We start from the raw sequence: 15,906 nt of genomic DNA on the forward strand, positions 1-15,906 counted from the left end.
GCAGGTGTATCATCATGATCGCATACCCGTTGAAGGATATAAACGTGTATGGCATAATATATTATTATAACAATAAATCGTTCCTGTATAATATATGAAATAAATACTGCATCATTTCTACGACGCCGAAGAACAAATGGCTCATATGTACGGCACTGCAGTGGTATGATGTGATGTGTGCACAATTGTTTGTTTCGTGTATATAATATCGTTATATTATCATTATTATTATAAAATTATTATGTATTGAAATTAAATCCGTTTCGACAGCGAAGTGTTCGCGGAAAAAAACGAAAAATCGTTTGCCGTACAAACATTGACGTCTGTATTAATCGAACAAAACGAGACAAAACCACTCGCGCGACCTGCGTCACACTCCCACGCTCAATGTTTTACGCGTTAAACAATGGCCGCCATGTTAACGACGCTGCCGACAACATAATATTATTATATCTCGAAATTCGCATCTGCAGTAAGACTGAAAAAACCGATTTCGACTTTTTATAAAGTCGTCATCGTCGTCGACAAGTATAATACCTATGATGTCCACAGTACCTACCGTTCAAACTGAAAAGTTCAAGTTCATCACGTTTTAACTTTTAGTAGGTTATTTTAGTAATACGACAACAACAGTATGTCAGTATAATCATAAACACCGCAATATTATTAGGGAATGCGGATTGAAATGTCCGGAGATATACGAGAAAAATGCCTCAACGATTCAATATTATGTGCACTTGTGATATTAAAAAGCTCAAAAAGCGTGCTCAAAACTATTGCTCAAACTGTTAACTTAAAATAATTTTAAAAAAATATATTCTCATACCGAACAATTGTAATATTAAACATGGGTGGATAGGCCAATTTTGGCATACCGGGAAATTTTAAAAAGGGGCTCCCCACATACGAAAAAAAAATTTCAAATTATTTCTATCGTAAGTAATTGCATTTTATTTAAGGGCCCCAAGGGCATGGCTAACGGGCTTTAGCCCCCCCCCCCCAAATGGCTAGCCCCAAAACATATTTTATTAGGTTTATTGACAATTGACATTTGACTTTAAATTATTGTAAAAAAAAATATCAACTATCGAAATTTAAACATTAGGGTATAACATAATGTCATAATATTATATTATATTTATACCTGTCATTCCGGGCCCCGGGAGAGACCTCTGTTGTTTATTATTATCGTCGCGATGTCGTTAGTTGAAACTGTGTACTGTGTAGGATACCGGAAACGTCTAGATTATACATTTTTATCGATACAATTTAGTTTATCTCAAACCGCTATGCTTCATATTCACAGAGAAATCGATGTTCAAACTTCAGAAGTACTCTTAATAATGGGGAGCAAAGGACAAGGGGTCTCAACTTTATAAGATTGTAAACAAGCTTTAAGATTTCTGTACATATTTCAAAATAAATATTACCTATTAATATTCAAATTTTTTGAATTTACTCCCCCCCCCAAAAAAAAAAAAAAAAATTCTGGGTGCGCCCCTCAAGGGGCACCATTACCGAAATACGAAGGGGGGGCCCACCGGGAAATGCCCGGTTTCCCGGTAGGCCTATCCGCCCATGATAATATTTTAGGATATGAGTTTGAGTTAAGTACAATATATGAAGTACGATGCTAAAGTTGTACACTAAGTGAAAAATAAAAATGTTTAACAAACGAAAGCATCAAATATCAATATATTATTCTACACATATTAGTGTGTATCAATATAATAATAATGTTTCGGAGAACAAGCGGACCCGAAATCCGAACGCCGGGGCCGTTAAGAGCGAAGATCTTTGGTACGTTTGTTCTTTGGTCTTACTTGTTGGCTAAAGGCTAGTAACAGACGACGTTGTACCCGTCGTCTGGGGAATATTTGAATTTTTCGGTGACTGTTAAAGACAAGATTGTTTTTTTTTTTTTCAAACAATTAACAATTTCGTCTCCTACTGAGGAGGATTACTGGTTCTGCTAGTATACCGAAGAAACATGGCCACCAATATCGAATCAATAGCAACTTGTCGTCGATTTGATGATCATATGAATTATAATGGAACTAGTAGAAGATACGACAGAGATTGAGACCGAAGGGAAATGAGTTGACGACGTCGTAGACGCCCTTTTAGGCGGAATGGTCAAAACGGTGTGCGACGAAGCGGAGGAACACCAGACAAGATGGCGGCGATATAGGGGATTGGTACGTGAAAGAGCACTTTACAGTGTACGGCGGTAAGTCACCCGAACACGTTCAGCGGCCGCACGATGATGCGCGACGGTGTTCACTAGACTATCTGGTGGCTTGGCGCGGGCTCGGCTGCTTCGGTCGTCCTAGGAGCGATGGACGACGATGACGACATGGCGGCTAGTAGTACCGGCGTGGTTAACGATGCCGCCCCTGCGGCATGTCCGACGACGGCGGCGTACGCGAATATGACTATAGTGACAGCGGCGGACACTGCTGAGCACGACGCGTGAGCGATAGAGCCGAGGTAGGAACACGGACGTCACTGTATTAGTGTATTGCCGAGACCCGCGGAAACTGATTAGGTACGTTTCAGTGCACGGCGGTACGCGACTCTTGGGCTACCAAGAAAACCACGGAAGGTATCAGGACCGCGGAGCATTGCAGTACGGTCCATGATATAATAAACTTTTAAAAGTTTATTATATCATGGTACGGTCCACCGATTCTCCCCCTTTTGCCAAGTGGTAACTGCAGGTAATTCCATCCGTAGAATAAAGAGTCGTCGCCTATTCCTATTAGCACTGATGTCTGATAGCAGCCTTCCCTCGGTCATGTGTTTTTCTTGTTTCCGTCGTCGTTGTCACAACAGCCGTCTCCAGCCGTGTCCGTCGAGGTAAGTCTAGCTCCCCTTGCCTGCACCCTCGAGCAAATGCGCCAGTGACTGCACTCGTCCGCTCGCGGTATAAGCCCGTATAGAGGTGACCTGCAGGCTGCAGTGGCCTTTGTGGGCATTCCCCTAGCTTACGGTGCATAGAAAAGATATTACGGTGTCTTGTCTGGTGATTTTTTTTTGAGTGAAACTTATGAAGGCGAGGTAGCGTTTTTGTCGGATTCATTGACTTAGCTTTTGCGACCAAAAAGCGTCACGGGCGTGGCTTAGGTACTCGACCCAATCAGACGATCGGATTTTGCCGGGTACAGTCGCCGTGTTCCTCCTAACGCAGTGAATATACCGCGGTTCTGGTGAATTGTGCGAACTGACCGGCCGAATAAAACGTCACTGTTAAGATGTTCGGTGTTTACCCCAAAATGTAATTATGTAACTAATTTTTAAAGAAAACCGGACCACAAAATCCGGTCGTCTGTTTGGACCCTTTAACTTGTAAGGATTCTTTGGCGATGAATAATAAAATGTGTCTTGTCTTTGGTTAATAATAGTAACAAATTAATTTCAATTGAAAATTTTATTTTTTTTATTTTTACATTACTAACTTCGGTAATATTTGATAGCCATGAACATATTTTTGTAAAGAAGTTTCACTACATCCGTGCGTACTCCCAGTAATCATAGCAGTATAGCACGTATAATCTACGTATAAAATGAGTACATTTTTGGTGAACATATGTACGTAGTTAATATTCGTACAAAATCGGTATCTTTAATATACTTTAAAATTTGATTATTTTACGTTTAATCGACGTTTACGGAAACTCGTATATTTTCCGTAATAAATGTACGTTTCTTTAACGTTGGTCATATGTTGATTATAGGTTTGTCGAACTTATGAGGAAGTTTATACATACTTTTTTTATTTGTAGGTTTATTTTATGTTTAAAGTACTCACCAGTACTTACACTCGTATATTTTCAGTAACAAATATTATACGTTAGTTTAAGTTCATGGCCCGATCATAGATATATACACGTTATATATATATATATATTATATAACAAATTGTATATATCTATGGGTCCGATACCCGGCCGTTTATGTTTACAACTATCAATTATCGACACAAACTTCATATTTGTGTTATCACTTATCAGATAACTTTTATTATTATTATTATTTACATTTTATTGTTTATGTTAATACGAGTGTTAATATTAATAATTATTCAAGCGAACGCTGCGAACTAATGGCGAGACAACTGACAATTTACGATACTGAATACAATTGTTGATCGGGATATAATATACTATAGTCATAATCTTAAAACAAGTAGAGAAGACGTTCTCAATTTTTGTGAAATTCCAGTGCATTGTTAAGTGGTTAGTTAAAATTGTATACAACACGCCATTTGGAGATGCCGGCTCTTCGGAGTGCCATTTGTGAAACCCTCCTGGGAGAACCTGATCAAGATGCCAATTCTGCTTTGATCGAACTCGATAAAGGCTTACGGTCCAGTCGTGTTGGCGAACAATGCGAGGCCATTGTACGCTTTCCTCGACTAATTGAAAAATATCCTTTTCCGATTCTTATTAATTCGTCGTTCTTGAAGCTTGCCGATGTTTTTCGTCTCGGCAATAATTTCCTTCGACTTTGGGTCTTACGGGTTTGTCAGCAAACGGAAAAGCACATTGACAAAATTTTAAATATTGACGAGTTTGTTCGTAGAATTTATAGTGTAATTCACTCCAACGACCCTGTTGCTAGAGGGTTGACTTTACGTACATTGGGCAGTGTTGCACGAATTATTCCAGAAAGAGGACAAGTGCATCACAGTATACGTACAAGTTTAGATTCTCACAATGCTGTCGAAGTAGAGTCGGCAATTTATGCAGCAGCACAATTTGCAGCACAATCAAAATCATTTGCTGTAAGTATGTGCAGTAAAATTTCAAATATGATTAGAGGTATTTCAACTGATGTTGTTATGAAACTTGAACTAATTCCCATTTTAAAACATATGCATCACGACACAACTACTGCGACAATGGTTAGAACACTTTGTACTGATTTGCTAGAGAAATATCCAGCTCAAGATTTTGTTCTCGTTACATTGAAGACCCTCAATCAATTAGCTTTGTCCATTTTGGTTGATGTACCTAAACAAATAGAATTGCTTTTGAAATTTTTGATTGAAGATAAACGACCTTTAGTTTGCAAGTGTGCTATATCTGGTCTTTATCAGATTGCCAAAGAAGGTGCACATTTTTGGTCTGAACAAACCATTAACAACTTGGTCAGTTTTTGTGAGAGCTTAAATGTTGACAATAGCTTAAAAGCAGATGCTATAAGTGTATTCGTACCATTAACAAAATCTCCAGCCATATGCCAGTTTCATTACAGTACAGACAGTCTACTTGTGAAAATGTGTATTGCTGAATCGAGTTCAATGCATCAGTCAGTCGCTGGAAATGCAGTTAAAGTATTGACAAACATAGCATGTTATTGTTTTGAAGAAGATATTATGTCGGAAAATGATGCCAATATATTGAAGGTTTGTATACAAAGCTATCTTTTATCTGTACTATCAGCTGGACCACAACAGATCAACAGTTTTAGAATTTTAAGCAATTCAGATCAAACCCTCATTAATAGTATTTTAAAAACGGATAACATTGATGAGCCAATGGATGTTGATGGTGCCACTCCTGAAAACTTTGATAAAGAATCAAACTATCTTCGTGATGGTTTACGGTCGTCTGTTATGCTATGCAAGGCAAATAAAAGTTTGATCCCAGATTTTGTTTCACTTGTTGTTAAACCATTGCAACAAGATGGATCTGAATTAAATCCATTGATATATGAAGCTATTGCTGCTTTTGGTGGCATATTACCTGGTACTTTATTACCATTTCTTCCAGTTTTTATAAGACAATTGACAAATTTAAATAAAAATAAAAATCATGAGTCTATAGCTACAAAGGTTTTGTTATGTACTGTTATTTTCCAAACTGTTGCTGGTTATGGTGAATATGATGATGTGAAACAAGTAATTAATGATGTAATAAAAAATACCGACCTATGGACCAACTATAAAATTGGTCGAGCAGCTGTTAGGTATGGTCATTTTTATATAAGTTCCAGAATTTTTGGTAGCCTAAATAATCGTGTTGGTTCAGAACAAATGCATTTTTGGTTAGCTGCATTAGAAACCATTAGTACAGCAGAATCTCAACTAACTGCAAATCCTTCAAATTTATTAGGTAACTTAGGTCAATCAATATCTACTTACTACAGAGCAATTGCTGCATTAAAAGCTGCATCATTAATGCTTATTTTCCAAACAGAATACACACGTTTGCGTTGTGAATTATTGCAATGCTTCATGCGTTTATTGTCTACATGCAACAGTTTTTGCACTACTCCACCTCCAGCTATTGCTTCAGCAATTGTGCAAGCTACTAGAGATGAAATGCAAAGTTATGGGCATATTACAAATCAATTGAGAAAGAGAGCAAAGGAGTTTAAAGGATGCGCAGATTTATATTGGAGATTATACCAATCAGCATTTGATGCTGATCCTAATACGTTATATCACTTACAACTTTTACAGCATTTATGTTTGTTGATGGCTCATAACATTGAATCTGTAGCAGTTCCAAATAAATGTGATAGTCCAGTCTTAGATTCTGAATTGGAAAAAGAAGGCTCCTTAGAGATACAATTGATTGTCAAATGTAGACAAGAGCTCTTAGAAATAATGAGTATGGTAAAAGAAAAAGCAATTACTCATAAACATATACGATCCCTTAAAAAACAAGCTTCCCTCTTGGTAACTACACCTATGTGTTTTCCACGTTATTTTTTCCAAACTTTACAATCTACTACAATTACATTGGCTGTATCACCTCAGCCTAGAGTTAATGGTGAACCAATTACAGTAAATATGGGGAGTAATTTTGTAGTTAAAGTTGAAGGAGTTGTACAACATGGAACAAAAGCTAAATTCCGCAAAGTTGATGGAATTCAATTAACAATTACATCACAATTAGTGACGAGAAATCATGATACTAGATCAACTGAAGGAAATTTGATGTTAACACAAACAGTAAAACCACATAAGGACTTCTTTGCTTCAGAATTTTGTCTGAGTTTCAACCAAGGAAGTCAACATCAAGTACATATTGAAGCAGCTCTGATTGATGATACTGCATCTGTTTGGCAAATTGGAGTGCGTAACACATTAACTATAAAGTGTCATTAATGAAAAAACAAAATTTTTGTTATAATTTTATTTTTTTTAAGCTAATTGTACACCTTTGCCTAATTTAATAAATGTAATACTTCTAAGATATTACAATCTATTTTCTCGTTCTGAATTGCTATCTTGAAGCAAAAATGCTGGCCAATATTTAACTTCCCCAGTATTTTCATCTATATATTTTAAATTTGGATTAGGGTGACTTTTTGACTTGTTACCAAGAGATGTATATCTATAAAATAAAATGTATTTGTACTTTGGAGTTATATTATTATTTTTATTAAAATTGATTTTGAAGTCGCTTACCCTTTATCATACAAGCTACAATATGGTATAGAAAATTGTCTCAAAAATGACCAAATATTATTATAATTCCAGTGCAATAAAGGTTGTACTCGCACTAATATAGGCCAGCCTGGATCAGTTTTCTAAAACAATAATATATTATGTACGATTTGTAGTGTATGAAATATATTATATTAATAGAGTAGCAGAATAATTTTGTCTAAATAATGTTTAGTAGTAGAATGGCAATTGATTAAAATTGGATGGATTGGATTCAGAACATAAGTGTCCATATTATTGATTACAAATCCAAAGCTAAATTTAATTTTCATCAATAAAAGATCCACATTGCATATTTTATTTTTTGTTTCTTTCAAATAATATTTGACACAAAATGAAGCAAATAAAGATAAACGTGCAATGAATGATAACTTTTTTTATCATATGATACTGAAGTGTATATCTGCTAAAATATATGGAATAGACCATAAATTAAAAAATGTTTTATACTTAGTATAAATTTATTTCAACTGATCGCAGAAAAAAAATATACAAATAGTATTCAGTAATACACCAGTAATTAAATACCTTACAATACTGGTTTTTAAATGCATTTAGGTAACACTAAAATACTATTTAATAATTATTCACAAAAGTAATCAAAACTCAATAACTACCTACATGTATTTACAAATATTGTTATTTAATTAAATACTTTAAAATCGTATTAAATAATAACCCCTCCTATTTTTAACATGAATTTATTATTGCCTAAAATTGTGTTAGTTTCATAGTAATAAAAAATAATTATAAACATGAAATGTATTTTAGTTTTAATTAAAATATTTTCTTACCTTTAAAATAATAAACTAGTTTAATATTTTTAAAAAAAGTATAGTAATTTTTTTTTTTTAATATTTAATAAATCATTTTTATTTTACTTGAAAGAACTGAAGTTGTGTAGAACCCGCATCAGATTGTCTTGTACCTATGATAGAAGCAGTAAATTGAGGATTCTCCTTCAAAAATTCATTAAGCCCAGATTTAAGTTCACCTTTGATTACTGTTAAATCTAAATTAAACCTAAAAAGAATTATCAAAACAATATAATACGTAAATTATATTACTTAATAATCAAAAACAATGATTTTTTTCTGAATTGATATATTTTATTTTATTGAACTATTATTGTTATTAAAGTAATTTTTTCTCTAACTTATGATATATGCACCTGTTTACTGTAGATTGTACATATTCTTCTTCTTCAGAAAATTGGTCATCTGATTGAAAATAAACAGCTTTGATTTGTCCATCGAATTTTAATTCTTCAAGCACAGCTTGAAATAAGTATAGTAAAACGACGCAATCTTTTCCACCGTTAAAGCTCAAAAATATATTTTTAAATGTAAATTTGTCAATACTTTCTTTAATTACCTATAAATATAGTTTATTTATATTTCATACTAAATTAATAATATAACCAGGTACCTGTATTGCCTCGAAAATACACCGACCAAGAGGTAAATGTGTATGTGTTTGAAACCTCCTAATATCTTCAAAATTTACTGAATTTACTGTATAATGTGGGTATACAAGTGTATTATCTGGTAATTTACCAACTAAAAACCGTTCAAACTGATTGATAACATTTTCATTATTACAATAGATTCCGAAAGAATCTATATAGACAATACATTCTAATGTATCACAGCTATTTGTTTTCAATATTTCATCCTTTATTACTTTTAAAGTTTTGATGATTAAATCTTTGCGATTGGAATTAAAATAAATAATTCGTTTAAACACATATTTGAATACAGGGTCAGGTGTAGTTTCCATTATTGTCATCTTTTCATGTACATTTTAAATTGAGTTTTGATAGTTCTTCAACATGCAACAATTTTTAGTTCTATAAATAAATATATATATATATATTAATAAATTATATTGTTATTCTATAAGTACTAATAAAAATATTTTATATTTTATCATAATTATGCACGTTTAAATATTTTGAATTTAAGTTGTTATTAATGATTAATACCTTTGTTTGACAAAAAAAATAGTATTAATTGTATTCAGTCAGGTTAGGGACTTCAGCATTAGCTTATTTCTTTTGGCTTGACATAAAATCTAGCAGTGTTATGGAAATGTATGTAGTCCTTCTATGATTTTAACCATGCAATTTAAAAGTGCTTATTTTTAATTAACACGTTAGCTGTGTATCATATTTAAGTACACTTGTCATAACATTGAAAAAATAAGATTTTATTTTTAAAAAATTTAAATATTAATATACACTGTACAACTTACATACAATCAAACTACTCAATTTATGTTATTTCCTATAATTAATACCTATAGGAGACAAATAAGGAATCTGCAGTAAACACTAAACGTGTTAAGAGTTTCTAAGTTTTTATTATTTTTTTCCTAATTTGAGAGCTATTTTGATACCTATTTTGGTTTTTTTAGTGATAGAAATGTATTATCAGCACAAATGCATAGTATTTTATACAATAAGAGGAAAAATATAGTTTTAAAGGGATGAGCCTATTTTTTGGTTTGAGGGGAGTGGAATATAATATATTATTGCTTATTTTAATGTTTTATAACTGCTTCATGCTTGTAATGAAAATTTAAGTTATTTTTATAGTTATATGTGGTTTAAGTTCGATATCCGATTCATGAAAAATAATGATTACAATGGATGATGACAAATAAAAAAAATAATAAATCTTATTAAAGATATAATTTAAAATTCCATACGGAACATAAGGTAATTTAACTATTTCAAATATTACTAAAATAAAACACATGCATAACTAAATTTAACTTAATAGTTAAATGTAAATGAGTATATTAAAACTATTTACCTACTAATTTAAAGGTAAAAAAAACTTGCTTTGGCACACAACTGACTTAGAACTCAGTAAAACTAAAGTAAAATAAATTAAGTGTGTTTATAAAATATAAGTTAAAAAAATACAACAATATTATTATTTGATGAAAAATTATATTTTATTTTTAATATTAGATATTATTAAATATTTAGTATTAAAATTACACATTTTATGAATCATCTTTGCACTTTTTGACACCATGTTCAATTTTAATTTCATTTAATTTTCTTTTTTTAATACTTTCAGATTTACACAATATGTCTTTCCTCATTTGAAATGTAATTCGAACCATTTCCTTATTGGGTGCTACATTTCTGACTCTTATAATTTCTTGAACATCATCATCTTCGATATTACTAAAATATTCTTCCATTATTGATTTTAAGCCTTCTTCATAATTTTTATCGGTTTTTACAAAAGTATAAACATGTAAAATTGGTAGAGAATGATCAGATATTTCTTCCCATTCAAATAAATTATTAAAATACTTAACAAAGTCAACAGCAATTGCTGGCAAATTCATTGTCACGTGTACATTATTTTCTGAAGTGATTTTCTTTGACCACGAAATGTAATGTGTCCTCAAATCTTCTTGAATAAATTTACTTCCATCTTTATTGATGATTGTTAAAAGTTCATCTTTAATGCGATTCTTTTTTTTATTTATTTCTAACCATTTACAACTATTAGGATTCAAATCATTGGCTAATACTATACACCCTAATTTTGCAGCTGGTACAGAAAATGGTCCTATTCCAGCAAACACATCATACAAAACATCACCTGATTTAAGTTTTTGTAAAATACGTTCATGTTCAGTGCATAATCTTGGATTCCAATAAACTTCTGAAAAATCTAGGTCAAATAAGCATTTATTTTCTTTAACTGTGGTTTTTAAATCAGATGAACCATAAATAATTTCATATTCAAAGTTTCTGTATACATTATTTATATTATCAATTTTGTTCACAACACTTTTACACCCTTTAAGTTTGTCATTAAGTACTCGTCCAATAATATCCTTATAATCCAACAATTCTGGCTTGAGATTCACATGTACAATTGATCCGATTGCCGAATAACTTGATAGCATGGATTTTTCGGGGAGAACTGCTTTGAGAATTTCATCGTGGTTCCAATTATTATAACCCACCTCAATCTGTATATATTTCAAATTTTCAGCAGAAACAAAGGTTAAGTTAAGATCTTCAACCGAAGAAAATTTGGCTGGATCAAGATAAAAAACACATTCAGAGTCATTAGAGTCACTACGAATTGGCTTGAAGTTGTTTAATTTAATAATATAGTTTTTTAGCACTTTATTAGCACTTTCAACATAATTTTTATTTATTACTATAACAGGTACAGTTACAGGTTTTGTGAATTTATCAATTTTAAAAACTGTCATACCTCGTACTTCATCTGGTGGCAATAATGCGTTCATGATAGTTTTGTTTGATTGAATATAGTTTCTTTTTTTGTAATGACGTAGTGATTGACGACAAATTAAATTCATCAAACTTAAATATCCAGTATTAGCTAGAGTAAAAAAAATGCATTAAAAAAAAATATACATATATACCTACTAAAAATTATTTCTTACATCATCAACTATGTGCACAAAACGTGGGATACATAATATGTTTATTAAATTTGGCAAAATAGATTTAGTAATAAATAATATAAACTAATTACGCATAAGCATACATTTTTGAAAAAATGTGTTGGTGAGTGGTGACTAGTCACTATATAGTGTGCCACTTCCACAATCTCACAAACCACATTGAGCATACAATCAGTTATCACTATTCACTTATCAGTCATCACGTTTGATCATACTGTATTACTGTATGATTCATACATATATATATATAAATAAATGTATTTATATATTTGACCTAAGCCCATCACACGTAATAGAATATTATAATCACGATAAAAAATCTTAAATCTTAAATCGTCGTCTCACGTGCGTACGAGTAATCGAATAATTAAAAAGCGCCCTCATTGTTGTTACACTTTTTATATACACTTATACTTATTGCTTGTCTAGTACTTAGTAGTATGAGGTAGGTAGGTCTATGTACAGAGTAATAATGTGAGTAGAATAGTGCATACCACTTTCACATACAAAAAAAAGTACCTACCTTTGTATTTTTAAACGGGTATCCACGCATATAATACAGAAGGCCCCAATATAAATATTATACAATTACGCATTATAACACTGTACAACCACCGATTAAATAAAACTAAAAAATTGTATTTAATCTGTGGTACAACCGCCAGCCTACTTTACACTGTATATTAGTCAAATTAATGTTTATATTACCTATTATTATTATTTATTTTTAAATTAAATTTTTTTTTATTTTTCGGGATTGGAGCCTCTGGATATAATATTGATGCGTGCCTATACCAGGAAAACCGATTTCCCTATGGGCCTATCCGCCCAAGAGTGTCTGGCAAGTCGGTCACCTCGAGTGAAAGTCGATTAACTTTCAACTTAGTCACCTATAGATGGCTAGGTACCTATATAGGAAGTCCGACTGAGCGGGATTAAAAACAACATGCTACAATGCTACTAATAAGGTAGGCAATGACACGACGATGAGCAGCTTCTGAGACAATTTGACTTCGTTGGGGAAAACGAGCGATGAGCGAGACCCTGCAAGACGTCCAGAAAAAATAAATGAGTAGGCGAAGAATGAGGTCGTAATGACATAATACCTATTGTATTTCTTTAAACGTCGTCTGAAATCTCGATACTTACTCGAGTTTAACAATTCTCTACAATATGACACTAATGTAGTAATATTATACAAATTTATATGTAAAAAACGTTCAGACCACATTTCACGAAAGTACTATTTTCTTAATTAAAATACGTTTCAATGTAGATTTTATTCGCGTGTAAAAGCGGAAATTCTATCCCACTAGAATTAGAAATTATGATTGACTACAACTAAAAACACGGCATAACTTACTATTTAATCTTAATGCAGATTTGAAATTTTCCTATTTTCTATTACTACTTGATATTAAAAATAAATGAACACCAGGTATAACAATATATAGTAATATACACACATATAATAGAAATAACTATAATAAGAAACGTACCCAATATCACCCTTGCCACCGATTCCGCATGAAGCCATGAAGGGGTTGACTTCAAACGACTGACTGTGTAAACTGTACACATTTGTGACAATGGCTACAAATTCTATAAGTTAGAAGTTCACGCCCACCCTTATATGATATCGAATATCGATGCAACACGATTGGGCATTTTTACCTCTTCGGTATTCAAAATCCACACAACGTTTGGACACTTGATATCCCTAAAAGGTAAACATATTGGTGTTTAGACATTAAAATAAAATAAGTATATAATTATTATGAGTGATTCATTTAACGTGTCTATGACACTCATTATTCATTAAATATTAATGTTTTTGAATATTTTTATTAAATAATAAAATTATTGAATTACGTCTTTGATAGGTAGATATATGGTCTGAGTGATATACTGACATCAATAGCTACCAATAACATACCTATACCATACCATACGCATCGTGGTAAGGTAGGTAGGTACGCGGTAACGTGGTTGATTTCAATAACTATGCATAATGCCCATGCTCTTAGATATACAAAAACTTGGTAATTTTTCGTATTTCATTCATATGGCAATTGTTGGTAGTACCTAATTACTATTATATAGGTATTATATAATAATAATTATTAATTACATTATATTGTGTAATTTGTATGAGTACTAGATACAGTAGGTACCTATGTGTACAAGTGTACCTGTATAAAGTAGGCAATATTTTCTCATGTTTTTAAACCCACTTCTTCCGCTTCTTGGAAAAAAAAAACTGGCTATATATATATTATACATATAGTATATAACATGTATTATGCTTGCAGTACGCGACTGGCTACACACATCATTAAAATAAAAGTTTTTTATAGGTATATAACCCTATAGTCATAACGAATATATTACAGTATTGTATCTACAGGAGAATACCTTGTTTGTGTAGACTGCAGGTCTAGTAGGTGCGAGGCGAATTGATGAAGATGTTTTATAAACTATAGTTGTTGTAGGTATAGGTTAAATAGAAAAGTATAATAATTACCCACACACATATCATGATCACAATAACGTATACATACTACACAGGTATATGTACAAAAAAAAAAATCGATTTACGGTAGGTATCATATTTCATTGTTTTATTCATTATTTATAGTTTGTATCTAGCCTGTAGCCATACTGTAGATTAGATCATATTACTATTCACCATGTAGCTGCAAATTATAAGCGTCGGTAAATATTATAGACACCTATAATCAGGCCCGGATTAACACTACCGTAGTCCCTAAACCCATGTGCTAATACGGTCCTGCAGTGATCAGTATTTAAATGATTAAGAAACCTAATGTTTGGGAGAGGTAGTGTTGAATCTCAGTGTTTGAAGCCTTTAAAAATGAAAATATTTGCAACATGAAAATCATCATGATATTTTACATTTTGAGCACCAATATTTGATCAGATTTGATTCATCTCGTGTGCAAGCGCAGGTGTAATGTCAATTAAAGTCGGTCTTTAGTTATAAGTGTTATAACTTATACGCAGTGCTGGAGAGTTGAAGCATTTGCTAATTATTATTTATTTTTGGCTCTAGCAGATAGTGCCATTGAAACTCATGTCAACATTATTATGTTGCAATTATCTCAAATATTACATTTGAAAATTCTGTTCTTTTTTTTGTACTTGAATTACTTTAAAAATGAGGGAAATATTTTATTCCCATGTTTTAAATTTATTGACCAGTTGTCCGAAACACATTATTATTAATTTATTAGGTATCATGTTTTGCGACAAAGTCAGTTTCCCACAAAACTCAGACGACATTTGAACGATACTTTAATACGTGACTCGCGCTGTAAATATTATCACATTTTCTTATTCTTATATCGGCTATAATATTATTGGAGTTGATTACCTACTTGAAATACAAATCAGCCGGACACGAGCCTTTTTTTCTGATTTTGTTTTTATATTTTATCTATTTTTAAATTTTTATACAGGTAACTTATATAATATGTCTTACAAAATAATGAGTGAAACGAAGTACAGGCGTATATTCCACATAAGTGTTGACCGTTAGACCTTTGTTTTATTTTAATAGATTTATAATTATCTATATATAATATATATATATACATATAGGTAAAAATAAAAAAAGATAATGTTTTTTTTTTTTTTTTTTTTTGAACTTAAGCTTCGGCAACTGAGGCCATTAGCTGTAGTAGGATTTGTATTGTAGTTTGTATTGTATATTTTTTGGAACGGTAGGGGGGAACACGTGTGTGTTTGTTTTTGGCAGAATTTCGAATGGGGCACCCGTAGGTTTCTGCCATGCCCCGGGGGTGGGGGATGGCAGCACTTGTTCTCCGGTCACCGCGACTTGTCCGGAGAAAAATGCCGCCCGGTAGCCGAGGATCGAACCGCGACCGGCTGCGTCGCAGCGGACGCGTCAGACCACTCGGTCACCTCATCCCCCAAGATAATGTTATATTAGTGTT

General features: G+C 32.3%; 2 protein-coding genes across 4 annotated transcripts; one reads left to right on the plus strand and one right to left on the minus strand.

The window, feature by feature from the left end:
- The first annotated feature begins 3,989 nt into the window (after positions 1-3,989).
- On the plus strand, positions 3,990-7,208 carry LOC111036969 (integrator complex subunit 7). Its single transcript, XM_022319300.1, has one exon. It carries the CDS (start codon positions 4,274-4,276, stop codon positions 7,118-7,120), a length of 2,847 nt encoding a protein of 948 aa, XP_022174992.1. The 5' UTR covers positions 3,990-4,273; the 3' UTR covers positions 7,121-7,208.
- On the minus strand, positions 7,134-12,097 carry LOC111036971 (tRNA (guanine(37)-N1)-methyltransferase-like). 3 transcript variants are annotated; one of them, XM_022319302.1, is made up of 7 exons: positions 11,909-12,086; positions 11,716-11,844; positions 8,891-9,311; positions 8,634-8,836; positions 8,344-8,485; positions 7,424-7,545; positions 7,134-7,349 (listed from the first exon to the last, which is right to left on the minus strand). In XM_022319302.1, exons 3-7 carry the CDS (start codon positions 9,248-9,250, stop codon positions 7,211-7,213), a joined length of 966 nt encoding a protein of 321 aa, XP_022174994.1. In that variant the 5' UTR covers positions 9,251-9,311; positions 11,716-11,844; positions 11,909-12,086; the 3' UTR covers positions 7,134-7,210. The 3 variants fall into 3 exon arrangements, with proteins under 3 accessions (XP_022174994.1, XP_022174995.1, XP_022174993.1); XM_022319303.1 differs by lacking the exon at positions 11,909-12,086 and adding an exon at positions 10,279-10,340 and having other exon boundaries at positions 11,716-11,823; XM_022319301.1 differs by lacking the exons at positions 7,134-7,349; positions 7,424-7,545; positions 8,344-8,485; positions 8,634-8,836; positions 8,891-9,311 and adding an exon at positions 10,322-10,340 and having other exon boundaries at positions 10,470-11,844; positions 11,909-12,097.
- Between the last annotated feature and the right edge of the window lie 3,809 nt (positions 12,098-15,906).

This window comes from Myzus persicae, unplaced genomic scaffold (genome assembly GCF_001856785.1).
Source record: "Myzus persicae strain clone G006 unplaced genomic scaffold, MPER_G0061.0, whole genome shotgun sequence".
In the NCBI taxonomy this organism is placed as follows: Eukaryota; Metazoa; Arthropoda; class Insecta; order Hemiptera; family Aphididae; genus Myzus; species Myzus persicae.

What these genes read in the sequence shown, in the direction of transcription:
- LOC111036971 (XM_022319301.1), bottom strand. Translation starts at nt 11,821, where the DNA reads ATGAATTTAATTTGTCGTCAATCACTACGTCATTACAAAAAAAGAAAC.
- LOC111036969 (XM_022319300.1), top strand. Translation starts at nt 4,274, where the DNA reads ATGCCGGCTCTTCGGAGTGCCATTTGTGAAACCCTCCTGGGAGAACCT.